This window comes from Convolutriloba macropyga, chromosome 2 (assembly GCF_964194025.1).
Source record: "Convolutriloba macropyga chromosome 2, txConMacr16.3, whole genome shotgun sequence".
NCBI classification, from domain to species: domain Eukaryota; kingdom Metazoa; phylum Xenacoelomorpha; order Acoela; family Convolutidae; genus Convolutriloba; species Convolutriloba macropyga.
Window position 1 is genome coordinate 85,142,202 of NC_134469.1, and position 24,840 is coordinate 85,167,041.

At 33.8% G+C, this 24,840-nt stretch overlaps 1 protein-coding gene across 1 annotated transcript in view; it reads left to right on the forward strand.

Moving 5' to 3' along the window:
• Window positions 1-23,286, forward strand: part of LOC142335524 (adenosine receptor A1-like) — a 54,426-nt gene extending 31,140 nt beyond the window's left edge. The window contains exons 2-5 of the mRNA XM_075384064.1: window positions 1,146-1,349; window positions 14,629-14,816; window positions 19,122-19,282; window positions 22,459-23,286. Coding sequence (XP_075240179.1) covers window positions 1,146-1,349; window positions 14,629-14,816; window positions 19,122-19,282; window positions 22,459-23,028 — 1,123 coding nt within the window. The 3' untranslated portion in view covers window positions 23,029-23,286. The remainder of the gene's footprint in view (window positions 1-1,145; window positions 1,350-14,628; window positions 14,817-19,121; window positions 19,283-22,458) is intronic.
• The last annotated feature ends 1,554 nt before the right edge of the window (window positions 23,287-24,840 follow it).

Sequence of the window (24,840 nt, forward strand, 5' to 3'; positions counted from 1 at the left end):
TGTCCTAGAAACAAAACGAATTCGGATATAAAAACGACGATATACAAGAAATATTTAACTTGCGGACTCTAGCGTCCTAAAATGACGAAAATGATGAATTAAGAAATTTCCTGATTTGAGAAAAGTGAATGATTTGGGATTGAAACGCTAGGCAGAGCGACATATTTTCGTTATATTCTTCAAACCTCTTATCGTTTGCACCTATCTCAAGTAATTATTTACATTTTTGCAATATTAGATAGCACTTTTCATATAAACAAGTCTTTGAGGTCTACTTTTTGAAGCTTGAATACGAAACAGTTTACGTCTCAATTGATTGACTGTTGTTCCGTCGATCATCAGATCATTCGGAGCTTCGCCATTACTAGCTTTCTGCATCATTTAACCCACTTTAAATTGAATACGTTGTTTTATTGTCGAACTGAAGCAAATCGTTCGCTATATTTTTTGTCCATGACGACAATTTTTCAAAAAAAAACAGCCTTTGACTTTTCTGAAGGCTTTTCAAATTCTGTTCAGGAAAGTCAAAATCAAGAGCATAGCTCTAATCCCAAGAAGACTGAATGTAACATCTAACAATTAAACTGTGACGCTCATCGTCCAGGTACGGCCTTACATAAAAAAAAACTTCCTGAGATAATAACAGTACTTATTTGGTTCTCAAAATTTAAGTTGAAATCTTGCCGGACGCCATAACTAATTTTGCAGCTTTTTCTTGCCACTAGAATATTGTCGTCCGTTAAATCTCAGTTAAAATTTATGATCTCAGTTTTTCCTTCGGGTTTCAAAGAACGAAAAGGATCTTTAATTCGGGTTTCAAGGAACGAAAAGAAACTTCAGCAAGCGTCAATGTTTGTTGACAGTTTGAAAAAAAATGTCCTGATTTGCCTTAAAAAAACTGCGAAACGACTTTATTAAAATGTTACAATGGTCAAGTCTAGCCACCCCAATAGAGCTTTAAGATACATACAGAACATTAAGGCTCCTATGAACTCCACTGTCTTTGCAAAAATTATATTTTTGAAATTTTCTTTACTGATTTTGAAATTTCAGCCAATATTTGTCTTGAAAATGGATCACTATATTTTCTATTTCCTATGCTAATAATAAAAAAGGCAGACTTTTATAGTTAGTTTGTTTTGTAGGACGATTCCGATGGCACAGACAGCCAATCTGGCCATGAGTGACTTGCTTGTGTCGAGTATGAATGTAGTGTCTACATGGGCTCTTCTCTTATTCGACAGTGACCTCATGACCAAATACAACATCATCTGCCTAGTCACTGGGTACATCTGTGGAGTCGGCTGTCGATGCTCCATTGCATCCATATGCTGCATCGCAATCAACAGGTACTATAACTCCGGAGCCGAGGATTTTACCCAAAAATACCGGGGAAAAGAGTGCAAAGAGTGTAAAATTAAGATTTTTACACCGTCAGTTCTCCGCTTAGTAAAGGTTAAAAGACTGAAACAAAAAAATAATTTTAAGAATTATACGTTAATTATACGTTACGAATTGCATTCTTATTCAATTATGGTTGCAGAAAAATCACTGCAATTATGCAGAACCGAAATTATTTTTATTATATCTTATCTTCAGTCTAAAATTGAGCAAGAATCGCGACCAAAAATTATCATGTGGGCTAGCACGAAAAATTGAGTGCTTTTACATGAGAAATTACACGAAAACTCGTGTGAATCACATAAAAACTCGTGAAGGCCAGCCCATGAGATTCGAGTGATTTAACACAAAAAGTCATGTAAATAGCGATTTTCTCGTGTGTCTCATTTTACTTGAGAATCGTGTGTTGATACATGATTTTTTGTGTGATCGCACACTCAAAAAATTTAGAGTGTAACAAAATCTATTCTTCCCAAATTCTTCAAACTGTAGTTAATTTTTCAAGACCAAAGACGTTCAAACTGCAGTTGATTTTACGAGACCAAAGGCGCTTTGCAAAATTTTCCCTGTCAAAATCAAAGCTTTCGAAGATATGGTTATTGAGGCTTTGAAGATATGTGGTTAACTTTTTTGGATCTCATATTACTAAGAGATTGTGCATAATTTTCGGAGGTAAGTTCACTTGCGCAAAAATTGGAAGGTATCTCGCAAGCTTAATATCACACATATAGGAGTGAGATTTGAAATACATACGAAACTGCCCCAAAATGTTGATGCGTAATTTGAATCCTTTCGATAAATAACAAACTTCAATTGTAGCACACTCTCAGAGGTTTGTCAAGTAAACACTTCTTGCAATTGAGTATCAAGAGAGGTTCTTGACTGGATCAATGAATTTTAAAACTGTGTCAGCTCATATGTGGACCACTTTACACAATTACGAAGTAATTAATTTTGAAATAATAATTAAATTGGTTACCATGTCTAGGTTTACAAAACAGCAGATCACCACTCTAACAAATCAATTTTCAACAGTTCATTTCAGTTTTCCAGATATGAAATAAATTTTTCTATTCTCCCCACTTTGGTCAGGAAAGAACAAAAATTCATTTAATTAAATTTATTAATTCAATCATGTTTTCAGTTGGAATAGTAAAACCCACACAATCAAGTTTTCAATTAAGATAGTGGAACCCAAATCATTTGCTTTGCAATTGGGATACCGAAACCCACACAAACAAAGGTCATGAAGCATTAAGGAGACTTCTTTTGCTTGCAGCTGGCTCACAGCAAAGTCATTACGAAGTCATTAACTGATTGGAACATCAAACCACCATTTCCCATTCGTTTCTGGCTAGTTATTCACAGAGGTGTAAGGATGACTGGTAAACAAAACTGCAAAATACGCAACATAATGTGCAAAAAAGCCGATTGATGAAAGCAGCAAACTTCAACCGTATTGGTTTTCATATTTACAATCAAAAAAAGTTTCCTTAAATCAAATTTTTTGCTTATTTTCTTTTTGGCTACTTAAAACAATTGCAGGCTTCATGTTATGTTAGGATACGTGTTCAACTATTTTTTTCTTGACACTCGGTCCGTTTTTCTCCTAAAAGTCAATTTTTTGTACTTATTGTTACTTCCTGCTGTTAATGGTTTATTTCGTGCATCAATTGCAGCTCTTTCAAATTGTTCATTTAACCTCAATTTTTCAAAATCCATGACATTCTGGCTGGTCGGATGAGAACCGGCTTTAGCATCTTTGAACACTATTTGATTAGTGAACAACAATATTGCTGGGCATTGAAGAGGCTTGGTTTAGAAAAACGAATCCATTGTAACATTAAACTAGTGATCAAGTTGACGGGTATAAGATTACATCACGAATTTTTTTACCTCGTATTCACATTTTACAAGAAACAGATCCGAAGCAGCTTTTCAAGAACCAGTTTTAGTCCATCTATTCAATCTGTACCCCCATCGGTTTTTGTAAATCATATTTAAATAAATTTTTTTGGGAAAGATGATGGAGTTCACTGTTTTTGAATTTCTTGAATAATCCCTTTTACGCAGATTTCAGGATGCCATCAAACACAACGTTCTGCCAGAATGAGAAATTTTCTAACATTTCAATGCATTATTTTTCTCTTCTTTATTTAAAAATGTTTTTCTAACCCTGTTTTTTGACAAAAAACACCTTTTTTCCCCAACAAAACAAATTAAGGGCAACGATTTTGGGAAAAGTTTTAATTGCTTTGTGTTAATTAGTATGTCCATAGATGTCTTTTTAACTATTTTCGAGGACCTTTTTCGCCCTGAGAATTGCTATTTTTGACTTAAAGTTGCACCCGGATGGACACCATAAATATATCTTAGTAATCATACTAAGTTATATAGGATTCTTGTTGATCATATCAAGTCTTATAATAATGTTAGCAAACATACTAAGATCATAAATGCTTCCTAGTTAAGAACAAAAAAACATTAAAAAATAAGTAAAATTGAAATTGTGAAAATATTTTTTGGCTTAATTATATGAATTATTTTCACTTCTCAGTAGTCATATGTGGAAAGTTTACATGCCCCAAACTTGTTTTTGCTCAATATAATGTAGTCATACAGTTCAAAAAATTTTGTCCCAGGAAAGCAGTGAGGTTATTTGAAAAATATTAATTTAAGAGAAACTCATTTTTTGTTCTACATCCTGATAACATCAATGCGTCAGCACTGTTTAGTTTTTCTGATTTATGCGAAACATAATTGCGTTCTTTTATCACTCAATAGCCGAAAACTAAATTTAAGGTCAAATGTTCTCTCTTTATATCGCAACGTGGCATTTTTTGTTAAGTTTTTCTTACAGGAAGTTTGCCTCTTTAGAGAGAGCTACTTAGCGTTCTATTGGTAGTGAAATAGCAACGAAAAGAATAAAAACATAAGTTAAGTGGAAAAAAGTTTGGATTTATGGATCCAAGCAACCATAGAAAGATCATATATTGGTTTCAAGATCATATCTGGCATTTATTAACCATAAACAGATCATATACAGATGATTCTTACAGCCATTACAACCACCATACAAGGAAATTTTTCAATGTCCAATATGAAACCATATCTGTTATTTATATGATTACCAAGAATGTTCGTCTCGGGCATGCATAATTTCACTGGATATCAATTTTAGGGTTAGCTGCTTAATATTATGGATCGCAGTATGAACATATTTTGACGCCTCACAAAAAATCGTGCTTATTTAACAGAAACTATGCTTTACTTTGTTTTTGTGTATCTCAAGTTACCAGTCGATTTTAGTGATAACTGCGGCGTGACGATAACAAAAGCACAAATTGAGAGCAAAACCAGGACTTGATCTCCAGCTTTTACAAATTCAATGCGAACACATTAACCAACTTTTCTGATTAAATTGTACAAAAAAAAACAATTTTAATATAGACAATTTTTTGACAAAGTTGTACAACTGGTCACTTTCAGTCAGGCCTGAAAAATTTTAACGAAGACTTTTGTCCTAATTTCTTCATGCATGCAAAGTTAATGGCTCATTGCAATTTCATGCTAGTCAAAAAACTTCACTTTAAGCTGCAAAATGGCAATTAATTTGAATGTTTTTATGGCTGAGGGGAGGGATCTATCAATTAAAAAGCACATCAAGCGTCATATTCAGTAAAACTACATGGATTGATTGTCAAGGCTAGCTTGTTTCTGTTCAACCATAGCTCTCAATTCAAGGCAGTTGTTGATTTTTCCATTCAATCACATGACTTAGCTTGCGCTCGTTTCCACACTCCGTTATTTTTAAAAATTTTTGATATGGAAAGATAGTCAAAAGATTGTTTACCACCTAACGCTTGTCAGTCTATCTAACATAAGGGATGAACTTAACTAACCCCGCACAAGGAGTTAGTTTTTTGAACTCCAGATGCACAAGAACAGTTTTTACAGGTTTATTGAAAAAAGTATTAAAACTAGTTAATTTCTTTCTGACAAAGTTTATTTAATTTTTCTCCTCTGATGCTGGGCATTGAAGAGGCTTGGTTTAGAAAAACGAATCCATTGTAACATTAAACTAGTGATCAAGTTGACGGGTATAAGATTACATCACGAATTTTTTTACCTCGTATTCACATTTTACAAGAAACAGATCCGAAGCAGCTTTTCAAGAACCAGTTTTAGTCCATCTATTCAATCTGTACCCCCATCGGTTTTTGTAAATCATATTTAAATAAATTTTTTTGGGAAAGATGATGGAGTTCACTGTTTTTGAATTTCTTGAATAATCCCTTTTACGCAGATTTCAGGATGCCATCAAACACAACGTTCTGCCAGAATGAGAAATTTTCTAACATTTCAATGCATTATTTTTCTCTTCTTTATTTAAAAATGTTTTTCTAACCCTGTTTTTTGACAAAAAACACCTTTTTTCCCCAACAAAACAAATTAAGGGCAACGATTTTGGGAAAAGTTTTAATTGCTTTGTGTTAATTAGTATGTCCATAGATGTCTTTTTAACTATTTTCGAGGACCTTTTTCGCCCTGAGAATTGCTATTTTTGACTTAAAGTTGCACCCGGATGGACACCATAAATATATCTTAGTAATCATACTAAGTTATATAGGATTCTTGTTGATCATATCAAGTCTTATAATAATGTTAGCAAACATACTAAGATCATAAATGCTTCCTAGTTAAGAACAAAAAAACATTAAAAAATAAGTAAAATTGAAATTGTGAAAATATTTTTTGGCTTAATTATATGAATTATTTTCACTTCTCAGTAGTCATATGTGGAAAGTTTACATGCCCCAAACTTGTTTTTGCTCAATATAATGTAGTCATACAGTTCAAAAAATTTTGTCCCAGGAAAGCAGTGAGGTTATTTGAAAAATATTAATTTAAGAGAAACTCATTTTTTGTTCTACATCCTGATAACATCAATGCGTCAGCACTGTTTAGTTTTTCTGATTTATGCGAAACATAATTGCGTTCTTTTATCACTCAATAGCCGAAAACTAAATTTAAGGTCAAATGTTCTCTCTTTATATCGCAACGTGGCATTTTTTGTTAAGTTTTTCTTACAGGAAGTTTGCCTCTTTAGAGAGAGCTACTTAGCGTTCTATTGGTAGTGAAATAGCAACGAAAAGAATAAAAACATAAGTTAAGTGGAAAAAAGTTTGGATTTATGGATCCAAGCAACCATAGAAAGATCATATATTGGTTTCAAGATCATATCTGGCATTTATTAACCATAAACAGATCATATACAGATGATTCTTACAGCCATTACAACCACCATACAAGGAAATTTTTCAATGTCCAATATGAAACCATATCTGTTATTTATATGATTACCAAGAATGTTCGTCTCGGGCATGCATAATTTCACTGGATATCAATTTTAGGGTTAGCTGCTTCATATTATGGATCGCAGTATGAACATATTTTGACGCCTCACAAAAAATCGTGCTTATTTAACAGAAACTATGCTTTACTTTGTTTTTGTGTATCTCAAGTTACCAGTCGATTTTAGTGATAACTGCGGCGTGACGATAACAAAAGCACAAATTGAGAGCAAAACCAGGACTTGATCTCCAGCTTTTACAAATTCAATGCGAACACATTAACCAACTTTTCTGATTAAATTGTACAAAAAAAAACAATTTTAATATAGACAATTTTTTGACAAAGTTGTACAACTGGTCACTTTCAGTCAGGCCTGAAAAATTTTAACGAAGACTTTTGTCCTAATTTCTTCATGCATGCAAAGTTAATGGCTCATTGCAATTTCATGCTAGTCAAAAAACTTCACTTTAAGCTGCAAAATGGCAATTAATTTGAATGTTTTTATGGCTGAGGGGAGGGATCTATCAATTAAAAAGCACATCAAGCGTCATATTCAGTAAAACTACATGGATTGATTGTCAAGGCTAGCTTGTTTCTGTTCAACCATAGCTCTCAATTCAAGGCAGTTGTTGATTTTTCCATTCAATCACATGACTTAGCTTGCGCTCGTTTCCACACTCCGTTATTTTTAAAAATTTTTGATATGGAAAGATAGTCAAAAGATTGTTTACCACCTAACGCTTGTCAGTCTATCTAACATAAGGGATGAACTTAACTAACCCCGCACAAGGAGTTAGTTTTTTGAACTCCAGATGCACAAGAACAGTTTTTACAGGTTTATTGAAAAAAGTATTAAAACTAGTTAATTTATTTCTGACAAAGTTTATTTAATTTTTCTCCTCTGATGCTCAAAAATTTGTATCGAGCAAAGTTGATAGTTCGGGAGCGAACAACAGCTGGCTCCTGAAAACAGCTATCATACTTTTTGACCTATTTCAAATTGGCCTACTTTTTTTCTCTCTAGAAACACAATTGATTATTTGCCAAGATGGCTAGAAATTTCAGCGTCTAAGTGTTTAAGAAATCCCGGGTTGAGATGCCAGACAGAAGTGACCCAAGATCCAACGGACTTACAGGGTCTGGGATTTGGTTCGAGCGCACAATAGTTTGATCAGAGGCGGGTTCAAGAGCACATTAGTATGATCAGAGAAGGTTTTTAGCGCAATTGGTTCTGATTAGAGACCTTTTCGAGCTCATTTTTTTCCATTCGTTGTATTTTTTTACTTTCGTATTTTTTGAGGCAACAAAAAAGCAGCATTCGGATAAGAGACACATCTAGAGTCTGATGGTTTTGATTAGAACTAAAAGTTCCATCTGACAGCAAATGCCGGTTCCCTTAAGAGGAAATTCTGATTAACTGTAGACCAAAACGTTTCTTATGGAAAGAAGTCTAATTTCATCCATTGAGTCAGAATTATGCAATGCTAAATCGGTAAGAATTGTCGGTATACTAAATAGATTTTTTTCTCAACAGTTGAGTTTCATTTTCATCAGCAATACCTTTAAAATTTGTTTTTTCCTAAGATGAATTTACAGCGATCAGAAAATTTTGAGCGCAATTGAGTCTTATCAGAGGCGATTTCGAGTGCACATTAGTCTGATCAGGAGTGATTTTCGAGCACATAATACTCTGATCAGAAGTATTTTTGAGTCCACAATAGTGTGGCCAATGGTTTGGGTTTGATCTGGGACATGGTCGCACAATCGTCTGGACAATGGTCTGATTTTGGTCTGATCAGAGGTCATTTTCGTCTAGCAAGTTTTGATTAGAGACAACTTTGAGCGCACTCCTAGAGCACACGGTGTCTCGAGCGTACGTCAGTCTGCAGTCTGATCAGTGGACACTTTGGTCTGCGATGGTCTGATCAGAGGTCACTTCCGGATGGCACCTCAACCTGAGATTTAAAAGCCACAGAAAGCATTTTCAAAGCCTTGAAGTTTCTTTGAAACATTAAAACATCTCAATTTTATATCTCACTTTATATCGTTCAGAATAAAAAAATTAATCTAATAAGGTTTTTAGTATTGTTTGGAATAGAGTGAAATTAATATAAAATACTAAAAAAATGTTTTGATGTTGCATAGCTTCACGTTTCCCTCCACTCTAGTGGCGTTTTGCTGCTCTAGTTGGAAATGAGGGCGCTTCCGATTACTCAAATTTGTTTCCAACGTCAATTTTAAATCACAACACGCAAAACAGTTTCTTACACTGAGGTTACACATTTTTAAATTTTTTTCAATAGTATTCCGCAGCGATTCTCGTTAGTGAAAAAATTCTCTATGTATCAATAAAAAGTCAGTCACAGCATTTTCAACAAAAACATGCCAACACAACTCTTTTGATTAAGAAGTAAAGACAACAATTTTTTAAGCTTTCGGTGCTCTCACAGATGAATTGGACTTGCTGGTACCTCCTCTTGGTCTTAAGAGATTAGCAAATAGTCTTTATCTCAGCTGACTACCTATAACCTTTATTGATAACTCTCCCAAATGTTTGTTCCTGTAAATCCAAACTACTTCTATTCCAATTTGAAGGGTTCAGTGTGCATGTTGATAGAATGAGATATGAAGGACAATTAGACTAATCTGCCACCCATCTCTTGGTTTCTATCCAGCCCTCCATTTTTAACTAGCTCTTTGCTCTGAAAAAGAACCAAAATTCAGGTGAAAATTTGGACGTAAAAATATATAAAATATATCTCCGACCCTGCTCATCCACATTTTTGGCTTAATTGTATACCAAATAAAGCTGGGACAGAAATCTTTCGGATATTCAAATGCTGTTAAAATAAATTGGTGTATGAAAATAAAAATTACTTCCAACTCAAATCAGTTAGTAAAGTAAATAACGCCACATTAGAGGGCCAGTGAAGTCTGCCATTATTAAGACTTATTAAAACAATATTTTCATGCAAAAAACATGCAGAAAACTTAATGACAAAGTCAAAATAGCTTCAACTAAAACTAATTAAACAAATTAATTTAAACTTCAGTAGAAAAAACATGGGACTAGTCCATAATGAGACTGGGTAACGAGTAAACAGAAATAGGCGTAACTTTGAAATATACTTCGGTGTTTTTGATCTGGGACATGGTCGCACAATCGTCTGGACAATGGTCTGATTTTGGTCTGATCAGAGGTCATTTTCGTCTAGCAAGTTTTGATTAGAGACAACTTTGAGCGCACTCCTAGAGCACACGGTGTCTCGAGCGTACGTCAGTCTGCAGTCTGATCAGTGGACACTTTGGTCTGCGATGGTCTGATCAGAGGTCACTTCCGGATGGCACCTCAACTTGAGATTTAAAAGCCACAGAAAGCATTTTCAAAGCCTTGAAGCTTCTTTGAAACATTAAAACATCTCAATTTTATATCTCACTTTATATCGTTCAGAATAAAAAAATTAATCTAATAAGGTTTTTAGTATTGTTTGGAATAGAGTGAAATTAATATACAATACTAAAAAAATGTTTTGATGTTTCATAGCTTCACGTTTCCCTCCACTCTAGTGGCGTTTTCCTGCTGTGGTTGGAAATGAAGGCGCTTCCGATTACTCAAATTTGTTTCCAACGTCAAATTTAAAGCACAACACGCAAAACAGTTTCTTACACTGAGGTTACACATTTTTAAATTTTTTTCAATAGTATTCCGCAGCGATTCTCGTTAGTGAAAAAATTCTCTATATATCAATTAAAAGTCAGTCACAGCATTTTCAACAAAAACATGCCAACACAACTCTTTTGATTAAGAAGTAAAGACAACAATTTTTTAAGCTTTCGGTGCTCTCACAGATGAATTGGACTTGCTGGTACCTCCTCTTGGTCTTAAGAGATTAGCAAATAGTCTTTATCTCAGCTGACTACCTATAAACTTTATTGATAACTCTCCCAAATGTTTGTTCCTGTAAATCCAAACTACTTCTATTCCAATTTGAGGGGTTCAGTGTGCATGTTGATAGAATGAGATATGAAGGACAATTAGACTAATCTGCCACCCATCTCTTGGTTTCTATCCAGCCCTCCATTTTTAACTAGCTCTTTGCTCTGAAAAAGAACCAAAATTCAGGTGAAAATTTGGACGTAAAAATATATAAAATATATCTCCGACCCTGCTCATCCACATTTTTGGCTTAATTGTATACCAAATAAAGCTGGGACAGAAATCTTTCGGATATTCAAATGCTTTTAAAATAAATTGGTGTATGAAAATAAAAATTACTTCCAACTCAAATCAGTTAGTAAAGTAAATAACGCCACATTAGAGGGCCAGTGAAGTCTGCCATTATTAAGACTTATTAAAACAATATTTTCATGCAAAAAACATGCAGAAAACTTAATGACAAAGTCAAAATAGCTTCAACTAAAACTAATTAAACAAATTAATTTAAACTTCAGTAGAAAAAACATGGGACTAGTCCATAATGAGACTGGGTAACGAGTAAACAGAAATAGGCGTAACTTTGAAATATACTTCGGTGTTTTTCGAAAAAAAAAACAATTTCAAGGTCATAAAAACTTAAATTATCAACTGAATTCACTGAATAGGTCCATTTATTCCTCCAAAGAAAGAAATTGAGATCGGTGAAAACAATAGAAAATGCGCTAAAATCATGTATGAACAATTGTGAGTTTATTTTACACGAATAAGGTGATATTCGACCTGCAAATAATGAGAATAGGTAACAAGTAGAAGAAACAGAACAGCAAAGGGGAAAGTTAAAATTACGCCTATAAAGTTTTTAAAACATTCCAATTCAAAGTCTCAAAAAAATTTAGCTATCAACTAAAATCAGTAAATAAATAAGTGCCTTTGTTTGTCCATAGGACGACAATGAGATCTTCAATTATCCCGAGTTTTTCATTAAACTGCGAAATGAACGACAAATGAAGACGAAAGTTAAAAATTCCATTAACTGCTAGAAGGCGGTGTCGAAGCCGGTAAAACCATAATCAATTCACTGAGAAAGTGACATAATAAATTCTGCCTTCGTTTTAAACTCCCTAATGTGACAATTAATTCGTCAATATTGTGAAAAATAAAAAAAAACCTAAAAGATCTGAAAGTTTTTTGTGAAAACTTAACGTATCAAATTCAATGAATCATCAATTAAAATGCAAACCGAGACAAATGATAAAAATTAATCCAATAAAAGACAATGCAACCTCTCTTTGCTAAAAAATGATGAAAAAGAAAAAAGTGGCCAAACCCAATAACCCATTGTTTATTTTGAAACCATTCATTTTAAAGTCAAAACGAAGGTAAGCTTTCGGATGAAAAACTAGATAGGTTTAACTGAAACTCCTAGAAAAATCAATTGGTACTGTCATTAGTAAGCCTCTATTTGAAGTGTTGTTCATTAATTCACGCAAGGAAGCAAAGAATGCGAAAATATATATAAAACAAACTTTGATTGAATACAATCCTAACAAATTTTGGACTGTAATAAAAAAAACCAGTGACAAAAACTAGCCTCGCTATTGGTATTCATCAAATAAGAAAACCCAATTGTTACAAATATAGATAGAGATAATATCACAAAAAAATCCGAATATCAAAAATGAATGATGAATTGGTTAAGTATCGATTTAAGTTAGCAAAAAACGGGCAATTTTTGAAATCAAGCAAACTCTCAAAGGAAGCGCAAGTAAAACTAGCCCTCTTTGAAGCTAGCACAGATTTTTAGCAGTTTTTAAGTTTGTTAAAATTTAAACGGAGTTGACTAAAGAGTATTATTTCATGCTATTTTTACGGAAAAAGGCTGAATTTTGTAAAATTTATTAAAAATGGCGGCCAAAAAATTGGATCAAACAGTTTAACAACACCTTTTTATCTCTAGAAAAAAACCAAAAAGACTATCGTAAATAGTTTTAAAATATTTTCCAGCAAAACTTCCCAAAAATGTGCTATGACCCGGAAAATGTTAAGAAAAACGACGAAAATCAGCCAAGTATTTACAAAAAATTAAACCTCGATAACTCCGTGGAAAGAACGAAAATCAAAAAATCTTTCTAATTAAATTTTCTCCGCTGGACGGGCTTTCTAATGATACCGCTCAAAACAATCTACGATGAATACATCGATCAACCAAAATTGACTGAACAAAAAATAGAAAAAATCCATTTCAAAATATACGTTCCTTCACTAGAGTGGGTGGGAACAATGACACAAAATAAAATTAATCGATTAGACTAGAGCTCGATTGGCCTGAAATTGCAAGACCCTTGCATCATCTGCTTTCATACAGCAAAACTTTTTATTCCTGTATGATAAACCCTCTTTTTATAAGAAGTTGTAAGATCATGCAGGATAACATTTCAGCGTCTCCTATAGCCTCCAAAGCCTAACGTTTTCAACCTTTTTTTTACTATGATAAGTAATCTATAATAGGAAACGAGATTGAATCTATTATTGTGGTCATCTGTAGATTATAGAATAAAGACCTTAATATTTTTGAAAATCAACCAATCATATGACAGAATGGTTTTGCCTCGTATACTTTTTGCAAGTTAAATTTTATTTTCAATAAATTCTACCATAAGACATTAATACTGAATGTAATTAAAGCAAAACATTTGCCGAGTCGGTTGGGATGCTAACCGCAGCGTCTTTTGTCGCGATACTTGGTAACATACGATAGTACTTTGATTGAGTGGTATGGACGCCAAGATTCATTCCTTTGTTCGCTTCAGTCTGTTCAGATTACTAGTACGCTATTTCAGCAAAGAAGTAAAGACAAACGCGATCCGAATGCGAAAAAAGTGTAAATCAGAGCCGAACGCTTGAATTTGATTGGCCAAATAGTCTGATTTTCACCGAAAGACCTCCATTACGCAATTTTGTAATTATTTTTCTCAAAAAATGTTTCTAAAGTAATGATAAATGTCTCAACCAATCAGAACATGGGAATTATCCAGCTCTAAACCTCATTTTGTTCTGCTCTGCGCCCGTTCGGCTTTACCGGCGTCCTTTATTTCAGCTGTATGTATATTCCAATATTACTGACTACTGTTGGTAAAATTTACCAAAGGGGCAATTGATGAAAAGAGCCTTCAATCTACTGAAAAGTGCTATAATTTCTGGGCTATTTGGGCTTAAAAGGGTCTTTCCAAGTTAATCTAGGATAAGTTTCAAAGAGAAATTTTGACCTGAACATTGATGTCTAACCTTTTCGGCTGAAAACGTTAAAAATGGGTGAAGTCAGCAAATCAAGATTATGCGGTAACTTGATCCTTTTTTTCACTTAGGTAAAAAAAGGATCAAGTGAAGAAAGGCATCATCGCTGTCCATTAATTTTGCAGGAATAATACAAAATAAAATCAATTATGACAGCATTGAAGACACAGGTCCTAGACTGTAACAGCAGAAGTGAGACGGTATAAGAGAGCACACTGGCCCGCTCGGATTAGATAGCCTGGAGAAAATCGAGCGCACAAAAATCTGGATAATTGTCTGAACATGGTCTTATCAGAAGTGATTTTGGTTCATTAATTCAGCATGCTAAAAATTAATCGCTAACATTTAACATTCAACATTTAACCGATCTAGTATAATCTTGAAACATAACTTAAAATTTGTTCAACTAAGTAGTCCCGTTCGAATAAAAAATTTTGTATCAATTTTGAACAGATTGTGATTTCACGAATTCAAGGCATATCGACTGCGTACCCGTTGAAGTCGATTAGAGCGTTCATTCCAGTAAAAGACCACGATATTTTATAAATTAATCACTTGAGAAGTTCACCGAAAATTATGTACGAATTGCAACCGGTAGTGTAACATAAAAAAACAGGGTCTTACGGATTAGTTTATTTCAGATATGTAGCCATTTGTCAAGACCAGGTGTACTCTCGCATCTACAATGCACTCACCATGCCATTCCATCTGTTGCTGCCCTGGTTAGTTGGGCCTCTGGTAATGCTGCCAGCTGTTGTGGAGGGACAAGTCGCATTCCGATACGACAGGAGACAACTCATATGTCCCCCTTGGTACTTCACAGAAGACGGTCAGTCCCTCAGATCTAATACTCCACAGTCTTACTTCTATTTTCAACATTTTCTAGGTTTTACGCATTTTCACAACAAAAATTAATAGTGAGAGTGTTGGTGAAAATAGTGAAATTGAGCTAAAGAAAGTGCTGAAAAATCAAAGTTGCAGTGAGTACGTGATATTTCGCATAATATAAATCATAAAAATAAATTCATAAATTCTTTTCATAAATTCACCACATTCGCTGCAAATTTATCACGTGTAAACCCCCCCCCCCCCCGGTTTCGGAAAAAACCACGAAAAAACCCCCACTTTTTTTAGATAGGAAATAAACCACCACTTAACTTTTAACGAGCTGCGCAATTTAGCGATTTGGCCATGCCTTAGAGGCCCGTGGGACTTGAAATAAAATTATCGCAACCGAACAAATTGTCACGACAAAAATTTAAAATGGGGGTTTATTTCCGTAGGTGTTTAGTTCCTATCTAAAATTATGTGGGTTTCTTTTCCGTGGGGGTTTATTTCCTCGACCCGTAGAAACATCTTAGTGATCCGTCAACTATAAAGAAGGATATCATAACATAGTTCCTTGTAAGATTCTTGGATGGAAACAAGGAAATCCTATATGATAATACGATGACGATGACCAGAAGACTATTAAAAAAAGGTCCTCCGAGTATGTATTTCCAACTCAGTTGAGATTTTTTTGTAGATTTAAACACAAATAAACTATTGGAGTGAAAAAAGTGGCGGAAAAATTAATTAAACTATCTCCAAAACTTAGCCTTGACATTTTGTCAGATATTTGTTGAATACATTGGCCGCTATATTTTTTGTTCCGAACCACTTTAGGGGGGGAGGAACTATACACTCAAATGGGTAGCCCGTCCCGCGTAGAATATGGAATTAAAAAGAGTTTTCATTCAATTTTTGATTTTTAGAGGGAGTTATCGAGGTTTAGAGTTTTGTGAATATTAGACGTAATTCAGCTGTTTTTGTTCACAACTTCGGCATTTTTAAACTAATTTTTATCAAATTTGCAAAAGTTTGTTCGAATTGTTAACTGTAGCGTTATTCATTTTATCTCTAAAGATAGAGGAGAGTTGGTGAAATGTTCCATTCTAGTTTTTTTTACTAGATTTTATGCTAAATTTTTCAAAACTCAGACTTTTTTTCGGGAGCATGTCTGCTTTTATAGCTCACTTGCTTTACATTTGAGGCAACTAGATACCTTAAAACTAAGGTCATATTCTTTTTTAGCTGAGAAAGGAGTTAGTTGTACTACCGCTAGCTTTGAGAGTCTTCTGGAATTATAATTTTTTTGCAAATATAAACTCGATAATTAAACAAAACGAAATTTTATTTTTGACAAACTGAAAAATTTTGCTAGAAATTTGATGATCTATATCGCAACCATTTGAGCAAATTAGTATTTTGTTTGACGGGCAATTTTTACTGGGTTGATCTTGACCACGCCATCGACCCACATAATTAAAATTTTTTTAGATTTCAATGGCGCGTGACCTCTTTTCCAAAGCATTTCCGCTATGTAAATGATTTTCTTGTAAATAACAAGAATTTCAAATAAGGGTTGAAATATTGAGCAATACTATCTACAATAAACGCAGCCCAACGAGATTAGATTACGGTTTCAGAGTTATGGTCATGGTTTTCATGGCTCTGACCAATTGTTTTCGTAAAAGTTAATCGTTTCTTGAATTTTGCGTTCATTTGTTATCTTTTTTGTAGCCCAATGACTTATTCTCACCAACCAAAGATCCATTTATCTTTTACGAGGTATAAATGAACCTAGACAATTCTTTCAGTTGTTATCTGATGTTTGTTATGATTTTGAATATGTATGTTTTTAAGAAAATATCGGTTAATTTTTGGAATCTGACACTGTTTTATCTTATTTCTCTCAACTTCGGGTGCAATCTCATTAAAATAGGCAGAGAGCGATTTCCTCTGGGTTTCAAACTAATGGCCATAACGGTTTTATGTTCAACTAACAGTTTCTTTAATTTGATTCTACGAGTTTTCACTTATTCTTTTACTTTTGAGCTTAATTGCATATTTTATGAGTTCCTTTTGTTTCCTTGTCGAATTATCGTATTATTTAAAAAGTCAAATGAAGGAAAACATAGCAGGCATAATGCACAGCATTGAAAAGGCTGACCTGAAAATGGTAATTGTTTTTATTAAATAGTTTTTGCTTTTTGGGCTGAAACAAAGTTATCTAGCAAATTTTTATGGGTTTTTGTTTCTGCCTATGTTTGTCTTTCTTTCTGTTTTTGTACACCATATAAATGATAACGATAGCTCCAAATTGCTTCTCCAAGACGGTTATCTCAGACTAGTTAAAGATTTCAGTTTAAAGCTGTTTGTTTTACTGACTTTCAAATTGAAATAAAACATAGATTTTTTTTCAACTGTACCTTTCTTGCTTTCAATTTACTAACCATGTAACTCAACTCAATAATTACAAATTTCAATTACTTTTGTTGGTTCAGACATTTTTTCACGCTTGGTTATGCCTTGTGACTGATTGCTTCGACCATTAATTTCATAAAAAATTTTTAAGATGCCTATACTGTTCAATTTTTGGGATTCTTGTTGTTGTCATGTCTACGTAGTCCTTTTATTAGGAAGACTCTTTGAGGTTAAGATAAAGAGAAAGTGACCGTTTACAGTTCTTGCATGTAACATCTTATAATTATTGTGCCTTGAACAGTGTGCTCTCGCAAAGTTGTTTGAAGTTTTTCCTTCTTTATATATTTGTTATTTTGTGGGGCCGTGACTTAGTCTCATTATTAACTGACCCAATTGGCTTCCTGTGGTGTTGCAGTTTGATGGATCGCTCTTTATTGAAATCTTAAGTCTTCTTTGACTTTTGAAAAAATTTGTTTTCAAAAACATATTTGGGTTTTCGAGCTTCTTCATTTTCTTTAAATAGTTTTTCGTTCAATTGGTAGCTCAGTCTCTTTAAACACAGGTCAACACCCGTTTGCAGTGAGCTTTAATTTAATCTCTATAACAGTTTTAGCTTCAAAGATTTGTTTTTCGTCGTTGTTACTACTGTTACTACGAGATTCTATAAAATATTTGAGATTTTTTCTATCTTTGTACATTTTATAGGATTTTTGTTTTCTTTTTAATTCATAACAATAATGTGGTCCCATTGGCTTTCAAATTTTGCGCAACTGAACATTGAGTATTGACATGTCTTAATTGCTTTCAATGGAGATATAAATAAACATTTTAGGGTTTTTTTTGATATCGAATGACATTAATAAAGGTGAAATTAATTGTTTTCAAAAATAGGAACGTATGTTTGAACTTCGCACCTCCTTGCTCTTTCTTGTCGACCTGTTAACCAGCCGCATTGAAGACAGGTACCATATCTTCTCTTTTGAAGTGTAGGATAAATTGTTTTGCTTAGGTTTTCTCTGATACGAGTTTGATTTTGTTATATTTTTCTTTAATTATAGACATGGAGTTTTGGTCGTAAAAATGTTTGTTGTTCGATATTTTTTATTGCCTTTTCTAATGGTTCTGTTATCAATAGCGTTCATCGGCCTTCTAGCGTGGCATTATTGTATTCCATTGGTTGTTTATTAAACGATATGTATGTTTTTGAAAGTTTTCTATCTCTTTATCATTTGGTAGACAATTAAGTCAAGAATGTGGATGAGCGGGGTCGGAACCTTACTTGCGTACGCTCATTACCGAGCCTCCTTGTTAGAATCTTCTAGGCACTTGATTGGCTCAGTGTCCTGACTCTTTTGTCCCATGTTGTTGACGGGCTTTTCGTTGTGCATTTTTATTACCGATCAAAACATTTGGACGGAAAAGCTCTTCAAAAGCACGCACATGTCCCTATGTCTTTGTAATCACAACATAACTTTGAATATTTCAGTAAATTATTTTTTTTTCTTAAACATTTGCCTTTTTAGATCCTTATCTTGTTAATAGTTGTCTTTTATATTTCCGTGTCAATTTATAGCACGATTGTTAACTGTTTTTGAAATGTTTTTAATCATTGTAAAACAACTTTAAGTTCTATTAGTTTGTTTCTTAAGCAATTTCTCGTACAAGAGATTTTTCGTAGTCTGACTGATTTGTTATCTGATAAAAGTTTTCTTTTTTTGTGTCTTGAGAAACGCCTTAAACTAGTCGAGCCCGAGGACATTAAATCAGTGGGTTGTTCAACATAGAGCCTCTGTAAGTTCTCAGTATTATGAAAATAAATCTTAGTGGCTGGTGGGAATTATTACTCTATGAAAAGTGTGCTTGAGTGTGTTATTTTGTGTATGTTTAGGGTACCAGCCAGTGCAGTGGTGGGAGACCCTGTGGCTGCTGCCCCCCTCCCTCCTCATCATGGCATTCAGCAGCTACAAGATATTCGCCAGAGTACACGAGAGCGGCCGCAACTTCAGTCGCAACAAGACTTACACCGAGAGAGACATACAACTACTTAAGGCAAGTCTTAAATCTCTCAATTTCTGCTTTTTTAAATATGCAGCCATAAAAAAAAGGTTAAAAACAACATTTTTGCACCACAATGAGTCAGTAACACGAAAACCTCTTGTCATTCCTTTACATGCAAGAACTATTCTTTATAAGTTTTTCCAGACGTCGAACATTGACACAGGCAATGGTCTCGGCACATTGCTTTTGCAGAGTTTAAGTACACAAAACTTCGTAAGCATTTATTGCAAATTCTGTTCAACAAATTTTCCAATTTTTCCAACTTAACCTAAATTTTTTAAAACTTTTTTAAACTGAGTTAAACTGACCTATTTATTGTTCAATTTTTTCCTTCTAAAGCTACTAAAAGCAAAGGCGGCCTTGTATTTCAGAAAAATTGGTCATTGTATTTTTCACCTGGTTTAGAATACAGAAATGCCTTGAGGTGCACCTTTTTTTTAAATTCAAAATCAAATTGAACAGTCAATTCATCACACAACATCAAAAAAATTAGCTCTCCAAAAACCTCATGAACTTCTTCGCTCATTAAAGCTTCTAGTTTGGACACGCTCCCTTACTGTTATAATAAATGACAAGTGGAAATTTCAAAAACCCCAGAATAGTAACAAAAAGTTGTCTTCCTAAAAATAACTAGCCCCAATACACACTTATACATTACTGAAGGATCAAATGCCTGAATAATCCGCCGAAAAAATTACAATGTTGTGTTTTTTACACCTAAAATAATTCTCCCCCGTAACGAACATTTGCAGTACTTGGTTTCTTATTTTACATATGATCCCCAACTGACGATAATGTTGTTCAACAAAACGGGAAACCAAAAACTGAAGCCTTGAGCCCACTGTTCAACATTGTTGTTAATTACTTTACAGAAAACAAACAAAATGAACTACGAAAAGACATGCTTCAACTTGAAAGCAAAACGAAAGATATCGCGGCGGCAACTACTAATAAGGGACAAAAGTTGAATACAAAAATCAACACTGCAGTTCATATGATGGAATTGGACGGTGACCTTAAATTCGGCAAATATGTTAAAACTTTTGTGCAAAACTGAACAAATTCTCTGGATTATTTTACCGGCTGGATCTTGAAAGAAAGACAACTCTTATTAATACAAAAGATGTTTCTTGAGCCATTTGTGAGCTATGGGGTTCTAGTTTATGGAACAGGCAACAATATCTTACGTTTGCCAGAATTTAAAACAAGCCTGATTCAGTGTCCACTTGCCTAGAACGAGAACACAATCATATCTACTCCATAAAAATAATGCATATTTATAAACTGCTTAAGAAATTAAGTGGACTGGTTTTTAGGGGCTGCATGCCAAAACGTCTTCAAAAAGTAGTAGCTAGGAGTGAAATAGCGAATAGAGAAGACAATAAACTACTTAGTTTTATATTAGATTTCTATCTTGACTCTGTTTTAGAAGTGCAACGGAAGAGTCCAAAAAAACTGAAGCGATTTTTAGTTAGTTTTGGCGAAATTTTTTTCGGACAACATGGAGCTGTGTGCTCTTTTTTTAAACAACAATTATACAACTTTCATCATACGTAAAACTGTTTTTTTCCTTCTATTTCCCACGCTATGATTCGCCACTTATTCTTCACCATATATTATAGTACTGAAACCAGCCATCACTTGACTAGGACAACTTGGATCTACTGATAACATGTCAAGTAGATTTCATATTTTGCTACATGACTTATGCCATATGAGTTGCAGACAAATGTTCATTCTACTTGAGATTGATTTATTTTTACTATTATTCAAAGTACAGAGTAGCAGGTAGCACTTTAATCGTGAAACACTTCATTTTTTGCTTCAATTCCTAATTTAGCCTGACCAAATTTAGCAGAAATCGCGTTTCAACGACTGATTTTGGAAACACACGTCTACAATACCCATCACTGATTCAAAAAATAGCAAATGTCTTGAGCGAAAAGGGAAATAATGGACCTCTAATCCTCAATTGTATGTCGCATTTAATGTTGCCGATTGAGAGCATAAATTACGTACCCGCATAAACAACCAAAACTTTTGCATTTCCCTTCAACGCAATTTTTGAGCATCTTTGAAATGCCCATGCGAATTCAGTTTGGAAATAAATTCTATTTCAATTGTAGGTTTTTTCCTTGCATTTTATCGTCTAATTTTAGACATTTCAAAACTCTCCAATGCCTGACTTTCTACAAAAGGACAAATTTTATCATTTGTAGTAATACACTATAAATAAGTTAGCTTCCAAAGAGATTTAATCATGCAGCCTAATTTTATTGGAGCTTCATCCCTTCGATAGAGTGACTCAAATGCGCCCTCAATTTTCCAGTAAAATGCATCTTATAGACAAACTTTTACGGCAAAATCAAAGTGTGCCTTTGCTATTTTTAAGATTTTCAAAGTTAGCGTGCTGTTTTTTTATTGAATGATTAAACAATCACAATTTTTTGGGCATTTTTCAAGGTAGCTACCAAAGACAAAAACTAGAAATCTTTGGGATACTCTTCCAGTTCATATGCAAATTGACGCTTAAAAACTATTTGTTCCCGTAGTTCTCCTTTTCTGGTTGACTAATCAGACATATGGCTTCTGAGAAAAGCATGACTGGTTATTAAAAGTTTTTAATAAACCTCTTCGCTTGGATTTTCGTTTTCAATTTGCCCTGGATTGAGGATAGAATTCAAAATGTTGTAACTAAAATTCAGTATTTAAAGTTGATCACCACTCTAAGGGTTTTGGTTGTCATGATTGGAATAGAGTTTTAGTTGTTTGTAAAACAATCATTTGTAATAAATGGAACTATTGCATATAGTTAGCAAGTAATTTTTTTTTGTAAATTGGCATTAATTTCTTTCAAAAGATGCACAGCAAAGCATTTACCTGTGCAAGAATTGTTCACCAACTTTCGTTAACACACGAAAAAAAATTGATAGTTTCCTATAAAAACGCAATTTAGTCAACTAAATTTGCGTTTTTGCACTTATCTAATAGGCAGCTATGGTTAAACTGTAGAACCACTTCATATTGTAATTTTGTTTGCCAAAAAGTATTTAAAAATAAGCCAAAAACATTATTTTTTTAAAAATAAAATACTGAAGTCAGCTTCATTCCGTATTATAACCCTGCAATCTGAGATGAGGATATTATTGTGTGTTTTGTTTATTCAGGTGTTGATAATCATGTTTTTCGTCTTCATCGGAGCCAACTTCCCCTGGTTTCTTCTGGTCAGTTTGGATTTCAACGATCAGGCACACCACGGGTTCTATTACGTCACGGTGTGGCTAGTCCACACGGCAACCACCCTGAACCCGGTCATCTACGCAGCCAAATACCCACAGTTCCAAAAATGCTTCAAAAAGTTTGTGAACCGGCTGTTTTGCAACCAGCTATTTGAGACTAGAGTCAACAGTGTGGCAGCACTGCACAAAAATATGAGTCAGTTCCATCATAACAACAATCAAAACAACAACAACAATATTGGCAACAACAATCATGACAACATCAACAATATTGGCAACAACAAGCATGACATCAACAATATTGGCAACAACAATGATGACAACGACATCGCCAACCGCGATCGCAGCAACATCAACATCAACAACAGTAACGACAAAATTAACAACATCACCAGCCACGATGACAACGAAGCTAAACAAAATAATCTGAGTAGCGCCAGGAAGACAAGAGGAAGAAAGTTGTCACGGCAGTCCCAACACGAAAGCTACGAACAGTGAAAATGACAACAACTTCGAGTACTGTCGTGAAGTCATCACGCCGCAAAACATACACTTTCGGACTTTTCTGGACAACCGTCTCAATTAGCCTGAAGTCGATATCTCGACTTTCATCAATTAGTTAAACTCCAATTGGAAATCAATTTTTCACAGTTTTTCACAATTTTTATCGATAAATGCTAACTTGAATTTTGTCATTTTAATCCGCAGTCAATGATGGGAGGGAATTTTATACAAATATTTACAATTACAATGAAAGTGTTTTTTTTCGTTTATGTCTAGTTGACACATTATTAACAGCTATCATGGAAAATAGTGACCAATTTGAATGAATTCACTCGACCAAAATGTATGTTTTGCGGCGTAATTATCCCCTGACACCATATTTTCTCTACCCAGTAGAAACGAGAGTTTCAACACAAAAATTCTGGAATGTCACTCGAGATCATGGAACTGATAGGCCAAAAACTGAGTGCAATCGACAAGAAAAATCTATTTGATAAATAGCCGATTGTCAGCTCGTATCTATTTCCAGATATGAATATAATAATTGATGTATTTTTAATTCGTAGCTCGTATCTATTTAGGTTATAAATACAATACTACATGTGTGCAGTAGCAATTTTGGAACCTGAGTCTTATGCAAACAGATTCAAATGTAAAGAACATCTATGATAATCTCAATGCATACGTTTTTTAAAAATTACAGTGTTTCTCAAATGCCAGACTTCAATTTTTTGGGGAGGGGGAGAGAACTATGTCGGACTAAGTTTGATTAAGAGAGACTAGACTGATCAATTTCTTGCTAACTTGTATCCTGCAGATGACATTAAATCATTCCCACTTTTTCTTTTCAATTTTCAAACTATTTGTTCCGACCCCTCTTGAGGGAGGGGGGGGGGGGAAGAATTATATACTCAAATGGGTTTTTTGTTCAGTCAATTTTTACTGATCATTAAAATCACCGTGCAGAGTTGTGAATGATATCAATAAAAACCTCATCCAGCGTAGAAAACTGAAATAAGAAGATTTTATGATTTTCGTCTTTTAGAGCGAGTTGTGGTTTCAATTTTGGTGATTATTAGACCAATTTGCGTTATTTTTAATCAAAATTTCCGAAATTTTTGCTTAAAATTTTGTCAATTTTGCTATAATACATAAAAACTGTTAATAATAGTACTGTTGATTTTTTTTAAGACAAAAAATATTGTTGATGATTTTGATTTAATTTTTTTGGCTAAAACGGTGGCTAAACATTTCAAAATTCAACCTTTTTCATCAAAAATTGCCCCCACTAAGCTCCTCCACTTTGATTAAATTTGCCAAAGTAAAAACCGAAAAACAACCAACACAATTTTTGTAAACTACAAAGGGAGCAATTCTTACTTCCATTTTCATTGAGACAAGTTTGGAATTAAAAATTTTGCCCTTTTTGCTATTTTTAATCTATGATAATCAAAAGCGCAGCATTAGTTTTGATCTTTTAACAAACAAATTATCTAGATCTATAACGATCCAATCATTTGAGTTTTCTTAACAGACGAACAGCAATAGCAAGACTGGCTTCGGACCAAAAATTATTTTGGGTTGTAATTAGTTGGTCAAAAAAATCGACCATTTTTATGTCAACTAAGGAACAGAACGATTCAAATCAAAACTCACTGTTGATAGTAATTGGTTTCCTTAGCAATTCAAAATTAATGTATGTGACTTCTTTACTCGAGTGATTATGGTCGTGTTGACTTTTTAAATAAATAGTGGCTTAATAAACTTTGCTACAATTTTTCACTTAATTTGGTCAATTTATAACTT